This window comes from Phocoena sinus, chromosome 13, assembly GCF_008692025.1.
Source record: "Phocoena sinus isolate mPhoSin1 chromosome 13, mPhoSin1.pri, whole genome shotgun sequence".
Lineage (NCBI taxonomy): Eukaryota > Metazoa > Chordata > Mammalia > Artiodactyla > Phocoenidae > Phocoena > Phocoena sinus.
This window is the reverse complement of record NC_045775.1, coordinates 75,466,023-75,483,522: the sequence shown is the minus strand read 5'-3', so window position 1 is coordinate 75,483,522 and position 17,500 is coordinate 75,466,023. Positions and strand designations below refer to the sequence as shown.

At 40.9% G+C, this 17,500-nt stretch overlaps 1 protein-coding gene across 1 annotated transcript in view; it reads right to left on the bottom strand.

Moving 5' to 3' along the window:
- Nucleotides 1-17,500, bottom strand: part of DNAH6 (dynein axonemal heavy chain 6) — a 293,512-nt gene that overhangs the window by 97,428 nt on the left and 178,584 nt on the right. The window contains exons 46-52 of the mRNA XM_032653510.1: nt 13,100-13,331; nt 9,057-9,209; nt 7,596-7,736; nt 4,867-5,109; nt 3,172-3,339; nt 2,482-2,717; nt 5-266 (exon numbers count right to left, since the gene is read on the bottom strand). Coding sequence (XP_032509401.1) covers nt 5-266; nt 2,482-2,717; nt 3,172-3,339; nt 4,867-5,109; nt 7,596-7,736; nt 9,057-9,209; nt 13,100-13,331 — 1,435 coding nt within the window. The remainder of the gene's footprint in view (nt 1-4; nt 267-2,481; nt 2,718-3,171; nt 3,340-4,866; nt 5,110-7,595; nt 7,737-9,056; nt 9,210-13,099; nt 13,332-17,500) is intronic.

Here is a 17,500-nt window from a genome sequence, read left to right as displayed (position 1 = left end):
GTACCTGTGCAGTGCGGAGTTTCTGTCTCTTTGGTTCGACTTCTTTGACTACACGAGAGTACAAATCCATCGCTCTTACCCACATGCACATGGATTTACATGCTTTGGATACTTTCTCTACTTTTTCAGGCACGAAATCAGGATTATTAATATACTTTTGAAGCTTTGCCAGGATTTGAGGCTTAATGTTTTCCTTATCATATTCTAAAAGTCTTCTCAGGAAGTTAGAGTCACCAAGAAGTTGCTTTGCCGTTGGCCAATCAGGCCTGAAAAATACACATGATAAGTTAATAGCATTGTAATGAGGGAATGTAAGAACAAAAGAAATGTATTCCTTTGAGGACATTAAGATATTATCCCACAGATTAAAAAAAAAAAATCAGGAACTTCTCTGGTGGCACAGTGGTTAAGAATCTGCCTGCCAATGCAGGGGACACGGGTTCGAGCCCTCGTTCGGGAAGATCCCACATGCTGTAGAGCAACTAAGCCCGTGTGCCACAACTACTGAGCCTGTGCTCTAGAGCCTGTGAGCCACAGCTACTGAGCCCACGTGCCACAGCTACTGAAGCCTGTGCGCCTAGAACTAGTGTTCTGCAACAAGAGAAGCCACCACAGTGAGAAGCCCGTGCGGGGGCTCGCCGCAACTAGAGAAAAGACCACATGCAGCAACGAAGACCCAACGTGGCCAAAAATTAAAAAAAAAAAAAGAAATAAGAAAGTATGTCATTTAGGCATGATTAGATGGAATTCAGACAGAGTTATGTCAATTGTTTATGTTATTAGTCATGTAACATTTAACTTGCTCTGAGTTTTCCTATTATAAAGCAAATATAACACAATTTACTGAAAGCATTTTACTAGGCTTTAAGAGCACGAAGAGCTACTACTTTTGTTTTCTAGGCATATATTTATGCAATTTTACTTTCATAGTGTGTATAGTTTGTTTTTTAAAAAATACTTACAATGGTGTTTCTGCAAATGCTCTTATTTACTGGTTGAGCTACAGTTATAAAAATTTATTTTGTTTGCATCTAACTGACTTTCAAAATTTGTAGAATGATATTTATATTAGTAACCCCCCCCAAAATGAGGTTTGTTTTACTGCTACTATTACTATTATTAGTTCCAAGCAAGACAGAAAATTGAAGTTAATGTAAAGAAGCTACAAAGATGTGTTTTTAATGTTGTCCAATTATGTGTTACTTATAATAATTTTTAAAAATACTATTAAAGTACCGGTCCCGTTAAAAAAAAAAGATATTATCCCACAGATGGCTTCTAGACTTATCGTGGTGACTGTTTCACAATGTGGGCAAATGTCAAATCGCTATGTAGCACACCCGAAACTAACGTAATATTGTATGTCAACTATATCTCTATAAAAATAAATTAATCAAAAATGTTATCCCAAAAAGTGGGTAGTTTTAATCTCAATACTATAATCCCAGTAATTGGTAGTTATGTGCACCACCATTCATGGGGGGACAAGTAGTTGGATGACTAATGTTCCATACAACACAGTTTTGGTAGAGAAACAATTATAAAATCATAGAGTCACAGAAATATAAGGCATTATAGGAATAATAGTTTTATTTCAAAAACGGCCCAGGCACTCACATTTTTATCTCCTTTGCTTGGTTTAGATCCTTAAAATCTCTTGCCAGGACACTACAATCACCTTCGAACTGGTTTTGTCTCTCAGTCAAACTCACTCTTTGTGAGCTCTGGCCAGGTTGGTCTTTCTCACGTGAAAATCTGATTATGTCAACAATGTTCAATGGTTCTCAGTCCCCTGTGGCCAGGGCTCTCCATCTGTGCTCTGAAGAGCCCCCAGGTCCCACCAAGCTGCTGGCCAGAGGGTTAGTAGGGAGGCCTGGCGGGGGAGTGCTCTGGGCCCTCTACCTTCACTTTGATCACTTTTACTTGGAAAGGTTTCTTATAACACAATTTTTATTGAAGAAAAGTTTATATTACTAAAGAAAGTTTGAAAACTGCGTATCTCCTAGGTGAAACCTGAACTACTTAGCACAGCATACAAGACCGTTCATGATTTAATCACTGCCCTCCTGCCCAGCGCCACCCAATCCATGAGCATCAAAGATCCCTGAGCTCTCCCCATGGTCCACTCTCCACCTGAGCATTGTCTCCCAAAAAACCTGCTCACACCTCTGCAGGGGGACTTAGGCACTCTTTTCTTGGCACTCCTAATACTACGCACCTCTCACATGTCTTGAAATTATTATTTTTCCTGCCTCTCTCCCTACTAGACTGTAAGTGCCTTGTATGGAAGAACTTTATATTTTCCATCATCTAGTGCAAAGTAGATGTTCAAGAAAATGCTTGTGGAATCAATTTGTTGAATGACAGACCAAACTGATGAGAGGGTGGAGAATAGAATGAAAACATGTAAATGAAAATGGAGAAAAAGAGCAAAGAAATTCCACCAGGTATTTTGGTAATGGGTGATTGTGAGGTACTCACTTGGCATTCAAGAGAATAGAGATGGCTTCCATCACAGTCATGACCATATCTGGGGGCTTTGTGAAAACTCTGATTTCAGATATATCCGCTTTATCTAAGGAATCCAGTGCTTTGTTAGCAGCTTCGAGTGCAGGGAGAGCTTCTTCAAGATCTCTTTGAGCATCGTCAGCTATGGCTTGGGTTTCTTCGGCTTTCATTTTTGCTACCGCTTCATCTTCTTGCACAATGCTTCGGACCTAACCATTGAAACACGACTGCTTAAGTGGGCTCAGTATTTGAATTTCAATGTTTCAAAGCAAAGCCAATCATAGTGAGCCACATTTGCCCCTTTGGATTAGACCAATGATGAAAGAAGTTTGTCTCTACTGCATTTTATGCTCTCCTTTGTCCGTCTCATGCCATGTTGATAAAAATGGAGACAAAGTTATTAGAACAAACAGTTCCTTCTTAGGAGAAGATTCGCTGCTTTATATTTGCAGCTGGCACTATTCTCACAACTCTGTCTGTCCCACTCATTGGGTTCACTCATTCTCAGGGAGAGAGCCAGGCTTAAAAGCATGGCTAAATTGACCTATCACTTAATTATTTTAATAACATATTTAAAAATCCAATCATTTGTCATTGTATATAAGGGATCAGTTGGTGGTCAAAGCCTTCTCACCCACCACCCAGTAGGGTGATGCTGCATACCTGATCAGCATTTTCTTGATCCACTGCCAGTTTGTCCATCAGGGCTTCAACGTCTTGTGACTTTGTTAAAAGGACAGGTTCTAAAGCTGAAAGATCTAATTTCATTTCATCTACTAGTACATTTGTTTCTAATAGTTTGGTGAGACCATTCTTTACCCGTTCACGTGCCTAGATGACAAGGAAAATATCTATTATGATGAGTATTATAAGTTTACTGGCATCTCTTACTCATGTACTAGAATTTCACATCTGCAGAATTGGCGAATCGGTTTGTAATAGTTAACACTGTGAATGTACAGAAAGCTTCAGGTAACAGAACTCTAGGAAATGGCCCAGATATTCACCACAGTGGGTTGGATCCATGCCCCCTGGCCACAGGAGTAGGACGTCACTGAAGGCCCACACTGTATTATTTTTATTCCCTGTGGTAGCTTGGTATCATTTTGAATGAATGAGGGATGAGTTCAAATAGAAACTCCTGGAGGTCACAGCTCTGGGAGCTTGTTTCCTCAGGGTGGATCAGCAGGGCTGAGACCCCCTGGAGATAGTGTCCTGGGTACTTAGCCCTAGTTGCTGATCTAAACCTTACTCCCCGGTGGTAGGAAATTCTTGACTAGGATCAAAGGAGTGGTATCTGGTAAAGGAGGCACCTCGGAATAACTGTTTTTTGAGGGTGAGACAGAAAACGTGGTTCAAATTGTCATGTTTCAAAAATATGTGTCACGTTATTTTACTAGGCATACATTTACCAGGTAAAAATCCTCTGAAAGACATTTAAAATATCTAAATGGTAAATGCTTCCATTTTTACTATTTAAAATTTTAGGTCATGTTAATAGCCTGACGATGACAGTAGCCACTATTTTCTGAGCACCTCATATGTGTTAGGTCATATTCCAAGCACTTCACAAATCATATCTTATTTAAATTCTACAACAATCCAAGAGGTAGATACATATTTTTTTAAAACTTTATTTTCTGCTAAGATTGGAACAGTTACAAAACATCCTCAAGGTTGTACAGGAAGAAAGAGGTAGAGCAGAGGTGCTACCTGGTCTGCCTGACACCGAAGTCCTTGCTCTTAATGGGAACCACTGACACGTCAGACCACCAAACCCCCATCTCTATCATTTAACAAAAAGTTCTCCTTCTTACTAAACACTGCAGAGGTGACTAGTTCTCTGCTTAACTTTAATTCTGTGGCAATGTCCATATCATGCTCCTGAGTCAAGGATCCTTATGTATTGATAGAAGACAAAATCTAAACATCAGGGCTTCCCTGGTGGCGCAGTGGTTGAGAGTCTGCCTGCCAATGCAGGGGACACGGGTTCATGTCCCGGTCCGGGAAGATCCCACATGCCGTGGAGTGGCTAGGCCTGTGAGCCATGGCCGCTGAGCCTGCGTGTCCGGAGCCTGTGCTCCACGATGGGAGAGGCCACAACAGTGAGAGGCCCGTGTACCACAAAAAAAAAAAAAAAAAAAAAAATCTAAATATCAAAGAAGGGGAAGGCCTTTGGACTGACAGCATGAGACACTTTTTGGTCATATTGTAGGTTTTCAAGTGCATGTATGGGATGGAGAGAAGTCCAGTAGGCAAGATGGAACATAGATCTTCCACTCATTCTGGCAAAAGTTTTGAGTCCAAGCAAAAAAAGAAGTTTTTTTTTTTTTTTTAAGTTAATAATATTAAACTTACTGAAACCAACTTCTTCTTTTTTTCACTCAGCATAGACAAGTAGAGATTGATGAGTTCCAAGTAGGAGGTGGGCGTTGTGTAGTACCGTCTCCGGAGCTCTGTGTAATAGCGTTCCGCCATACTGGAGACACTCAAGTGGACATTCACACACATGAGGGAGAGCTTTTCTTTCAGTTCTTCATTTACAGCATCAACATTTGAGAAAAACGTCTTTGATACAGAAAGAAGTGCTTCTTTGGGCCACTGTAAATAAATATATAATTTGGAAAGTCTGTTGCTTATTTCCATAATACACAGTTTAACTATGAAGAAAAATGCATTTCTCTGAAAGTCTTTTTCGCCTTGTCCCCCCCTTTTACCTTGTTAACTCCTACTCGTGTCCATGATGTTTCATGAATTGAATGGCTGGGCTCATTTGAGGGAGGTCCTGGGTCTGCATTTGCTGACCCCAGCACAGTGTCTGGTACACAGAAGTTGTTCAAAAACTATTTGATTGATTGAATAAATGTGGGTGTTTTTAGCATAATTGTATGAATAAAATCACATCCATTATGAGGACCTCATGTCCTCTCTCTGTTTATTATACAGTTTGAGTGCCAGGTTCACGGTTATAATCACTGTCCTGTTCACCTCAACTCCTTTGCTCCTCTCTTGTCTCTCTGCTCAGTAAAGTGCAACTCTCTGTTACCCCACACCTGCAACTGTGCAGGTAGCACGGCCGGAGAAAACCCCCCACAGCTGTGCTGACTGGCCTCACTGTCAATTCATGGCAACTAGCTCAAGCGGGTTCTTAGCTCAGCCCAGAAATGCTTCTACATCGTCTCATCTGTCACTCCTGTATCCTCCTGAGTATTTCGCACCCTATGGTACTTCCTCAGACTGCTAACACTTCCTCTTTCCTCTTCATCCTCAGTTCATGACCTTGCTCCCCACATCACTAAAAAAAAAAAAAAAAAAAATAGAAGCAATGCAAACAGAACTTCAATGAATTTTCACCCCCACGTCTTCCCCTCTACTTGCATCTGGGGGCTTACACTCTGGGGTGAGCTGTGCGTGCTCCCTGCCCATGTCAGCCCCTTCACTGGTGAAGCCATCACATCCCTTCTTGCCTATTCAGTGACACTGGTCCAACAATGCCTAACTCTGCTGCACCATCAATAGAATTCTCTTTTCTGAATCATTTCCATCAGCACACGTGTGTTGTTTGTGTTCTCCACTTAAGAAAATACTTCTCTCTTGACTTCACATACCCCTCTAGCTATTACCCATCTCATAGTGTTCCTTTGTGGCAAAACTCCTTGAAAGAGTTGTCTCTGATTCCCCTCTTTTCTTCTCTCTTGAACCTTCTACCCCATCACTCCACCGGAACAGCTCTTGTCAAGATCAATGGTAACTCTCCACTGGTAAATTTAATAGTCTTCTCTTCTTTATAAATTCCATTCTGCCTTTGTTCAATGATTGTCATTATCATCCCTTGCACATGAGTAAATCCCTAGTGGGCTTTGAAGCTAATGTAAGTACCCTTGAGGAGTTATTGGACAATGTGTTACCACTTTTAAATCAAGCAAGTTCAGACATATACCCAGAAAAGACAAAAACTCTAATTCAAAAAGACACATGCACCCCTATGTTCACAGCAACACTATTTACCATAGCCAAGACATGGAAGAGAGACCTAAATGTCCATCAAAAGATGAATGCATAAAGAAGATGTAATGGGGTTTCCCTGGTGGTGCAGTGGTTGAGAGTCCGCCTGTCAATGCAGGGGACACGGGTTCGTGCCCTGGTACGGGAAGATCCCACATGCTGCGGAGTGGCTGGGCCGGTAAACCATGGCTGCTGAGCCTGTGCGTCCAGAGCCTGTGCTCTGCAATGGGAGAGGCTGCAGCAGTGAGAGGCCCGCGTACCGCAAAAAAAAAAAAAAAAAAAAAGTTGTAATGGGTATAGATATAGATATAGATATAGATAGATATAATGGAGTACTACTCAGCCATAAAAAAGAATGAAATAATGCCATATGCAGCAATGTGGATGGATCTAGAGATTATCAAACTAAGTGAAGTCAGACAGAGAAAGACAAATATCATATGATATCACTTATATGTGGAGTCTAAAAAATGATACAAATGAACTTATTTACAAACAAAGATAGACTCACAGACATAGAAAACAAACTTATGGTTATCAAAGGGGAAAGGTAGGGGGAGGGATAAATTGGAAATTTGGGAGTAACAGATATACACTATTATATATAAAATAGATAAGCAAGAAGTTCCTACTGTATAGCACTGGGAACTGTATTCAATATCTTTTAATAACCTACAATGGAAAATAATCTGAAACATATATATATATATACACACATATATATACAATTGAATATATATGTAACTGAATCACTTTGCTGTACACCTGAAACATTGTAAATCCATTATACTTCATTAAAAAAAATAAAATCGGGGCTTCCCCGGTGGCGCAGTGGTTGAGAGTCCGCCTGCCGATGCAAGGGACACGGGTTCGTGCCCCAGTCCGGGAAGATCCCACATGCCATGGAGCGGCTGGCCCTGTGAGCCATGGCCACTGGGCCTGTGCGTCTGGAGCCTGTGCTCCACAACGGGAGAGGCCACAGCAGTGAGAGGCCCGCATACCGCAAAAAAAAAAAAAAAAAAAAAAAAAAAAAAATCAAGCGAGTCCTACTTCTCAAAGAGATATCCTGTGATGTCACTGACCTGGACAAACCAATCAATGGTGCAGCAGTTCACAAGGGATGGAAACATCCGGCATCGGGACCGAAAGGCCTCCCCAACGGGGCTCATGCAGAGAACAATGTGTAGCTTCTGACGGACTCTGCTGATAAAGTATTGAAACACCTGACAAAAAGAAAGACATTTTCAATTTAGAATAAGGCTGAACCAACTATGAAAATAAGTGTTGGCTAATGCATCTGACTCTACCAATATCAAATTTAAAAAATGTTAGCATAGTGGATGTATGAATTGTTTTAATATCCCATTCCAACCCCTTTTTCTCATGCAGACTGGAAAGATTGAATGACGTTTTGCAGACTCTGTTGCAACTTGGGTTTGGGATGTGACGTAGGTCCTCTTCATTAGTGGATTTAAGGAGACCCCTTGAATAAAGTGGAGAGAGGTAGTCACACAAGGCTTTGCTTTGGGGTAGGAGACCATTGGGAGAAAGAGACAGGGTACAGGGCAACTATTTTTGCAGGTGCAGAGCCTGGCAGAAATGGCATGGACCTGGGGTCACTATCTCTGGATGTGGCTCCTTACTTCAGCTGCTCCCAACGTGGTGGGGGACACATGGCTTTGGAGCTGGCAGCTGAAGCAGTAGCACACTGATTGGTTAGAGGTCTCCTGGATCAGCAGAATGGTTGTGGCAGAGGCAGCAGTGTCCTTGACTGTTGACTTCTACAGTGTCATTTCATAATCATTCCAAGGAATTCAGCCTGGAATCCCTTTCTTTAGCCTTCCCAATGGTTGTGTCCCTCAAATCAAGCCGTTTCTGCTTACATTGGCTGTCTGTACCTATAAGTCCTGACCTAGCAGTGGAGGGAATTCTCATGAAAGGACACAGAAGAGATGATATGAGAAAGACTGACCCAAAAAGCTAGATAAGGTGCAGAAAGAAGAGAAAGGCCTGGGCTAGACAAATAGCGGCTTACAGAGTGTAGCACGGTGTTGGAGAAATGGATCTGGACAGCAGTTGTGTTGTGTGTGTGTGTGTGTGTGTGTGTGTGTGTGTGTGTGTGTGTGTGAGAGAGAGAGAGAGAGAGAGAGAGAGAGAGAGATTGAGAGAGAGAGAGAATGCATTTCATAATCTTGCTGATAGGAAAGGCAGTCAAAAGTACTGAACTCCTTAAGCAGGGCACTGGGTGTGTGTGAAATAAATTTGTGTTTAAGAAGGATAAGAGAAGCTTTCCAGTTTGGACAGATCTATGATCTCCATGGGGTAGTAGGGTTTCTGTTTTCTGCTTTCCATAACAGTTTCTGGAAATCTGATGAACCAATGCTTTAAATGTAGGAAATAAAATACATAGGATTACAAAGGCAACAAATTATATTGAAAAAATTCTATCCATGGACTGCTTAAGGGGATTTGTGGACCACTGGAAAAAGGCTAAGACAACTTTTTGTTTTCCAAAACCTTCTTACCATTCTGACATGTCCTACCTCATCTCTATTCCCCTCAGAAATTCCTACTTCTTTCACTCTTGGTCTGGTGGCTGCTAAAACCTGCTCCAGTTCATCCTTTTCAAATAAATTCGGCACTTCACCTGAGTTCAGGATGTTATTTATATCTTCTAGAAACTCTTCTACTACAATCTGTAGAAGAAAGCAGAGTGGTCATTATACCTCATTCAACCATTTTACATTTACTGCCTGTATATTACAAAGCAAATATATGATCTAAAATTCACATTGAGTTAATTTTATCTTTAAGAGAAGATGACCCTGGGGGAGTGGCCAAGATGTTAAAGTAGGATGAGCCTGAGCTTACCTCCTCCCACAGCACACCAAAATTACAACTATTTACAGAGCAACTATCAATGAGAGTGACCTACTTAATGCATAGAAATATAAACAGAGAATTAGGCAAAATGAGGCAACAGAGGAATATATTCCAAATGAAGGAACAAGATAAAACCTCAGAAGAAGAACTAAGCAAAGTGGAGATAAGTAATCTACCTGATAAAGAGTTCAAGGTAATGACCATAAAGATCCTCATGAACTAGAGAGAAGACTGGATGAACACAGTAAGAAGTCTAACAGAGAGAAGATATAAAGAAGAACCAAACAGAGCTTGTTTTTAAATTTTCTATGAAAATACAAAAGATCCTGAATAGCCAAACTCATCTTGAGAAAGAGGAACAAAGCTAGAGTTATCATGCTCCCTGAGGTCAAACTATACTAGAAAGCTACAGTATTCAAATAGTATGGTATTGGAACAAAAACAGACTCATAGATCAATGCAACAGAATAGAGAGCCCAGAAATAAGACACACACTTCTATGGGCAATTAATCTACACAAAGGAGGTAAGAATATACAATGGGGAAAAGACAGTCTCTTCAATAAATGGTGCTGGGAAAACTAGACAGCTACGTCCGTAAAGAATTGGACTACATTCTCATACCATATACAATATATACTTTCTGTCCATTTCTCTTTCTCTTCTTGTGAAATTCCCACAATGTGGATATTGTTTGTTTTGATTGTGTCCCATCAGTCCCATAGGTTTTCTTCACTCTTTTTCTGCTTCTGACTGGATAATTTAAAATGTCCTGTCTTCTAGGTCACTGATTCTTTCTTCCACATGGTTGAATCCTTTAGAATCTGTCTATTGAATTCCTCAGTTCAGTCATTGTATTTTTCAGCTCTAAGATTTCTGTTTGGTTTTTTAAAAAAATTGTTTCTATTTCTCTGCTGAACTTCCCATTTGTTTATGCATTGTTTTCCTAATTTCATTTAGTTGTCCATCTGTGTGTTTTTGTAGTTCACTAAACATTTTTAAGAGGATTAATCTGAATCTTTGTCTGACAATTCACAGATCTTCCCTTCTTTAGGGTCAGTTATTGGGGCTTTATTAGTTTTCTTTGGTGGTATCATATTTACCTGATTGTTCATGATCCTTGATTCCTTACATTGTCATCTGCACATTTGAGTAAGTGATCTTCTCTTCCAGACTTTACTGGTTCACTTTGGCAGAGATTGTTCTTCACCAGTCAGCTCAGTTTGGGTTTCTGGACATATCAACTGGTAATATCTTTGAGCAGGTAGGACTTGCTATCAATGTCTATTTTAGGCTAGGGATAATGCCTGAGCTCTGAGGTCATGGGTGATGCAACTGGCTGAGAACAATTGGACAAGACTTCTGACTTGGTTTTAAATGAACAAGGCTATAGGATGAGCTCTGTGATTGCCTGGGTTCTCTTATCAGGTTTCCTAGACTGTTGGGGCTGGGTATTGTACTTAGCGGTAGGTGGGGCTATGAATTAGCTTCCCTGCCCTGGCAGAGTGGCAGAATGGGTTCCAAGCCCAAAAAGGCTTTTTGTGGTCTGGTGGGGTGGGGTATGGCAGGGAGGTACACTCATCATTGGGCACTGTTATGAATTAGCTCCCTTGCTGAGGTGGAGAAGGAGAGCTGGTTCCAAACATCTTCCTAGGTGTTTCTGGTCAAGCTTTCTGCTCGGAGGGGCTGGGAACTAAGCAGTGGATGGGACTATGAATTAGCTGCCTTGCCTGGGAGGAGCAGGAAACTGGCTTCAAGGCTGGAAAGGCTCTTTGTTTGTGATCTGGACTCAAGTTGACCTGCACCCCAATTTCCATGGCTGGACAGTGTCACTCCACTGGCTTTGCCCTGTGGGCCATCTACTCTGTCTGCCATACTCTCCTCTTGAGCGTTGCTGGGCTACACAGCTTTCCAGGTGTTCTGGCCAGGCTTTCTGGCTGGGCGGGGCCAGGAGCTACACTCAGCAGTCAGCAGGGTATGACTGGGTGGGTGGGGGGGACGGACCAGGCTCCAGGGCTGGCAAGGCTCTTCATTTGAGGACCTCAAATCAGGCAGACCTGCACCCAGCTAAGTTCCCTGGTCAGACTGGCTCTGCAGATGAGCAAAGCTGCTGGCTTGGACCACTCTTGGGCGCTGTGGGTAAGAACTTGGTTTGTCATGATCTGAGTGCTGGTCGTTACATCCTCACACCTTCTCCGTCACAATCAGATTCCCAGAGGTCAAGTGCTGCAGATTCCTCCACCATCCCTGTGATGTAAGACTGGAGTGAAACTCCCAAGATGCTACCCAGAACACTGCGGGAGCTGGATGTCCACGCTGGGCTCTTTCTTCCCACTGGAGAGACCCCAGGCTCAGAGGAGACCTCTTGATGCGGTGCTGTGCTGGCCTGGGAGGAGGGCAACGTGGTCAGTGTGTCGCTGCTCCTCTTACCCTTCTAACATGGACTTTCTTGGTCTCTGTGGTGCAGGGGTGTGTTTCAGCCTCACCCTCCAGGTTCTAGGATTTTCTCCATGTCTCGTCTGTGAATAATTGTTAGGTGTTCCTGTGAGGGGGACCAAAGCTGGGACTGACCTATGTCACCATCTTGGTGATGTCACTTGCTGTCACTTTGTTCTTGCATTATTTTCCTGGTGTCACGAAATTGTTTACGTGTTTATGTGTTCTCTGAGCATCTTTAGAACAATTATTCTGAATTCTTTGTGGGGCAATTTGTGGATCTCCTTTTCTTGGGGCTGGTTATTGGAGGTTTACTGTGGAGTCACGTTTCCCTGATTCTTCACAATCCCTGTAGACTTACGTAGATGTCTGCCCATTTGAAGAAGCAGTCACCTCTTCCAGACTTTATGGGCTGACTTCGGTAAGGAGACTTTCAGCAGTGGGTGGGGGCATGCTGGGTCACTAGACACCAGGTCTAGTGGGGCAGGGCACCGAATACGGGGGCATGCGGTGTGGGGAGGTTATGTGACTTCGGCTCAGGCCACAGTGGCCACACACTCAGCTGTGGGTCTTTTCTCATTTGTAAAAAACATTTACATACTCAGATATAAGGTCACTGCTTGTCACAGATGTTAAAAACAATTTTCCCACCTTATTTGTACTTAGTCATTTTATAGTGTTTTCAAAATTAAAATGAATTTTAAAGTATTTATGCATCAGATTTATCACTTTTTTATTCCTTGGCTGACTTCTATAAACATTTATTTTCCCTAACATTAAAAGTGTAATCACTGTAGACAATCCTCTATTATGGAATAAATTCAGGATCAGTTAAATTTGTTGTAGACATAGATGTAATCTTATTTTAATTTTACTTTAACCAAAACATATCCATTATTTTTTCCTTTTCTAGAGTAAAGCATGTTTCCCTAATTGATTTCACTTAGGGAATTACTTTCTTATATTTATTTCTACAGGAATAGTTTATTACCTCTGTTTTCTATGCCCTTTCCCTCCAAGAAAAGTTAAATCCTTTCTCGTCCTCTTAACCTCTGATCACATTTACTTACTTAGAATTTAAAGGGGGAAGCAATAGTTGGTAAAAGAAGTAAAAATGTATCTTAAAAGTCTTTCATAAGGCCCAAGAACTCTGTTATTCGAAGGAATGATTCCCTGAACTACATCCTAAAAACTATTTGAAGCTCACACACGTGATTGTAACACTTGTCCTTTTCCTGTTCTTGCTCTTTGGCTATTTAGATATGTACCTGGGTGTCCGTGAAGAGGAAAACCATATTCCTGTCTTCTACACCAGCCAGTTTGTACAGCTTCCTCAGGTCTTCATGAAAACAGTCATAATTATACCCCCGGCTCAATTCAATCTGCAAACATTTGTAACCACATATGTGAGCTGCAAGTCTTGTAAGAGACTGCTTTCCTGTGCCTCCCACTCCAACCAGCAGGGCGTTGCCTCTTTCCTGACGAATCATGCGGGCGATCCTGTAGGAGACAAAGCAGACAAAGGTTTATTTCAAGTGTACAGACAAGGCTTCTGCTCAGAGGGCCTGCCCCAGTGTGGAAGGTTGGTGGCCTCTGGAGGGTCATCCCCCAGCCAAAGGCCACAGGGAAGAGCAGGGTATGTCTGAGGTTCATGGTTGGGAGAAAAGCACCACTGGTTTCCTTATATCCATCTCTCCCCCATTTCCTATGGGCTGTTGGCCTTGGTCACGCAAATACAGTAAGGTAAAATCTCTTCTCCCTTCTTCAAAGTGTGTAGGGTTTTGTTAGGGAGCCTGGCTGCTCTAGGCCACTACTTATATTAAACATTATATGGGCAAGCAGGTCTCTATTTCTAAGGATGAGCAAGAGAAAAATCGCTGAATGTAGGAGAGGAGACTACAGCTCAGAAAACATCAACAGGAATAATCTGAAATGGATTTACTATATCAACAAAATTTTAGAAAATTTCTGATTCATGTTAACAATAAGAATTTATTAAAAATTGCAATCATGATACTAGAGTGAGCACTCAGAAAGGGGAAAAAAATCCAAGTGAGGGAAAAATTGATTGTTGATGGAAAACCTCAGTGGAAGATGGGCCTCACAAATAGGATAATGTGGAAAATTGAATAGGTGAAGTAGAAGGCAAACACAGGAATTTAGCCAGACCTCAGAGAAAAAAAGATAATATTAAAAATGACAAGAGAGAAAATGGAAGATGAACAGGAGAAACAAATTGAATCCCAGAGGCCACACAATAGGAATTGTAGGAGAAATAAGAGGGGATAGAGCTGAAATAATAGAAGAAACCCCCAGAGCTGAGCCCCTAGATCTGAGGAAGTCACTAAGTGTCAGGAAAGAAAGTCAAAGAAGACAAGCAAAACACCAAATGTTTTCTAGGAGATCTATAAATATAAAATAAACTATATGTGTGTGTGTAGGTGAATGAATGCATGCATGCATATGTGAATCAAAGTATGAAAGAGAAATCTATATTTTAGACATAATTGAAAATTTGTGAGCATCTGAAAAATAAATATAATAGATTACTCCCAAAGGGACAAATAATTTTAGGCTGGCCTCAGGCATCTCTTTTACAAGATGACATTCCACAATGGTTAAGAGGGAAAGCTACCAAGTTATTTCTCAGAGAGTAAACCACCTGCAAATCCTTCCTAAAAGAGTCCTTGAAGGTATATAGAGAAGTATGAATAAAATTCAGAAACTCAAGAAAAAGGGGAAAGGGATGTCAGTATAAAAGTGAGCAGTTTGTATGAGAGTCAAGTTCATATACTGTTGTTAAGATAAAAAGGTAATGGTAGGGCTTCCCTGGTGGCGCAGTGGTTAAGAATCTGCCTGCCAATGCAGGGGACACGGGTTTGAGACCTGGTCTGGGAAGATCCCACATGCTGCAGAGCAATGAAGACTGTGCACCACAGCTACTGACCCTGCACTCTGGAGCCCGCGAGCCACAACTACTGAGCCCGTGTGCCACAACTACTGAAGCCCGCGTGCCTGGAGCCCGTGCTCGGCAGTGGGAGAGGCCACCGCAGTGAGAAGCCTGCGCACCGCAACAGAGTGGCTCCACTCACCACAACTAGAGAAAGCCCGCCTGAAGCAACGAAGACCCAACGCAGCCAAAAATAAATAAAATTTATATATAAAAAAAGGTAATGGTAATGTCAATAAACTCACCTTAAAAAGAAGATGCAAATGTAAAAAATTTCTTTTTAAAAAATTATTACCTAAAATCTCAGATTGGGTCATCAGAAACTAAGAAATCATGGGAGAAATGTAAAAGCAGGTTTAATTTCTCTCTCTCAATCTCTCTCTTTTTTTTTTAATAGGAAGGTATCTGTCATCTACTCTATTTTTAATTCATGATGCTGATAATTGGAAAAAACAAAGTTCAAATATTTGAAAAGGATAATGGTTTTATTACTTTTTTAATTAAGAAAGAAAAACATTATCATTGTAAATGATAGGAAAAAACCATTGCTAACACTTTACCACTTGTAAGCTCCATCACGGGGGCCTGGATGCTGTCCTGCTCTCTATGGGAGCAGTGTGTAGCACATAGTAGGTGCTTCACAAATAAATTTATGCCTGTTGACTTGTATGTGTGTGTTTACAAAAATGGAATTAATCTCTACACCACATTTTGTTTTGTGACTGTTTTGCTAAATAATGCTTTATGGACATTGTCATGCTAGTGAATACAGCAATAGATATATCATAATTTATTTAATCGGTTCCCTACTGATGGATATTTAGTTCTTTTCATGGTTTTGTTATCATATTGACAATGTTAAAAAACAAACCTTAATGCTAGCTGCAAATAGAATCCTTTCAGATCATGAGAGAGAGAGAAAATCCATGAAACAAAAAAGAGGTTGCATTAAAATAAGTTAGAAAATAAGTTAGGATGGCATAAATGTGGTTGTTAAAGCCATGCTTTAAAATAACATTTAATTATATAGGCTTGTGGAGGCAAAAGAAATGTGTTAAAGGCATAATGTTTAACTCTATGTGCCATAATCGAATTTTGTAAAAAAATTATATATGCTTATAAATATATTTGAAAGCACCATATAATTTTAAGTGACTGTCTCTAGGTGAGGAGGTGGAATTACGAACAATGTTTTTGTAAATTTTCTGCAATAAGTGTATTTAGTATATAATCAGAAAAATAATCACTATTTTTTTTTTAAAGAAAACAAAGTAGATCTATTTCTTCCTTGTAGGAAATATAAAGGTGTCTTCCTTATGCGGTAGTTCTATCATTAAAAAGATCTTGGTAATAGGCATTTGTCTAAGTAAAATTACATTTATGAAAAAAGGAAATAAACATGTGAGTTCTCATTCTAACTACCTCTGAAATTCAGTACACTATCACCAAATCACCTATATTGAAGTAATCAACTTCTAAAGACCTTAAAAACTGTGAATTAGACGACAGTGGTTAAATAGTCCTTATGCGCCCTCAGCTTTGGTGGCAGGGCCTAGGAGCTGCGTAGCGTGAGCTTAGGATGGGGAGCCTACAAGGACTGATTTGAAAATGCTCCTCTGGGACAAAGCACAGACTCCTAGGTCATTATTCAGTATCTTCTGAAATAGTATCGAACTTTCAGATTGGTCTTCTACAGCTTCACACTCTCTCTTGCCCTTACGGTGAGTGTGCTGTGTCACTGCCCAGAAAGCCTTGATAACACTGCTTTGTCTAGAACAGGAGTGAGCAAAAGATGGCCTATGGGCCAAAACTTAACCCAAAGATTGGTTTTTCAAAACAATTTAAAAAAATTTTTTATGGCCTATGAGCTAAGAGTGGTGTTTAGATTTTTAAATGGTTGACAAAAAAATCAAAAGTCATATTTTATGATATGTGACATTATCACATGACGTTCCAACATGAGTGTCCATAAATGAAGTTTTATTTGAGCACAGCTGTGCTCATTTATTCACTGAGTGGTGGTGGTTGCTTTTGTGTTACAATGGCGGAGTTGAGTACTTGTGACAGGGTCTGTGGCAGAGCCTAAAATACTTACCATCTGGCCCTTTACAAAAGAAGGTTGTAGCTCCTTTCCCTAGGACCTGCCAACTAAAAACTCGCTTGCCACCTGGTTCTACAAGAATAAAGTCACTAACCACTGCAGTCTCTGACCTTCAACACACCCTGAAAGGAGGTCAGGGTGGAGATCAGGAATGAGGAACTCTGTGCTCTGGGAAAAACTGGCAGAACAGATCTTCAGATATCTATTTTCAGGAGATTTTATGAGCTCAATTTCTTGCATCTTCTCATATCTAGAAAAGCACTAAAATCGTTAATGGAGACATCTGTTCCTTGTGACTAGCAGCAACCTTCTGCCAAAATGTGTGCTTGACTGCACGTATCCCCTTCACCAAAATCACCTCCCCGCTACCTCTCTGGAGCAGTTCCTCGTAGCTATCTGAGAGGCTGTTTTCTGGGCTATAGTCCTCATTTCCCCCCAAATAAAACTTAACTCATAACCCTTACATTGGGCATTTTTTCTTTTTTTTCATTTGACAGATCCTTTGCTGACTCCTCCCCTAAAACAACTAAGACCCACAGGTAACATTGCCACTGCTATATCTCTATCACAATGCACATCTAACAGACGACGCTTCAGATCATCTGCTTATACCTCCTC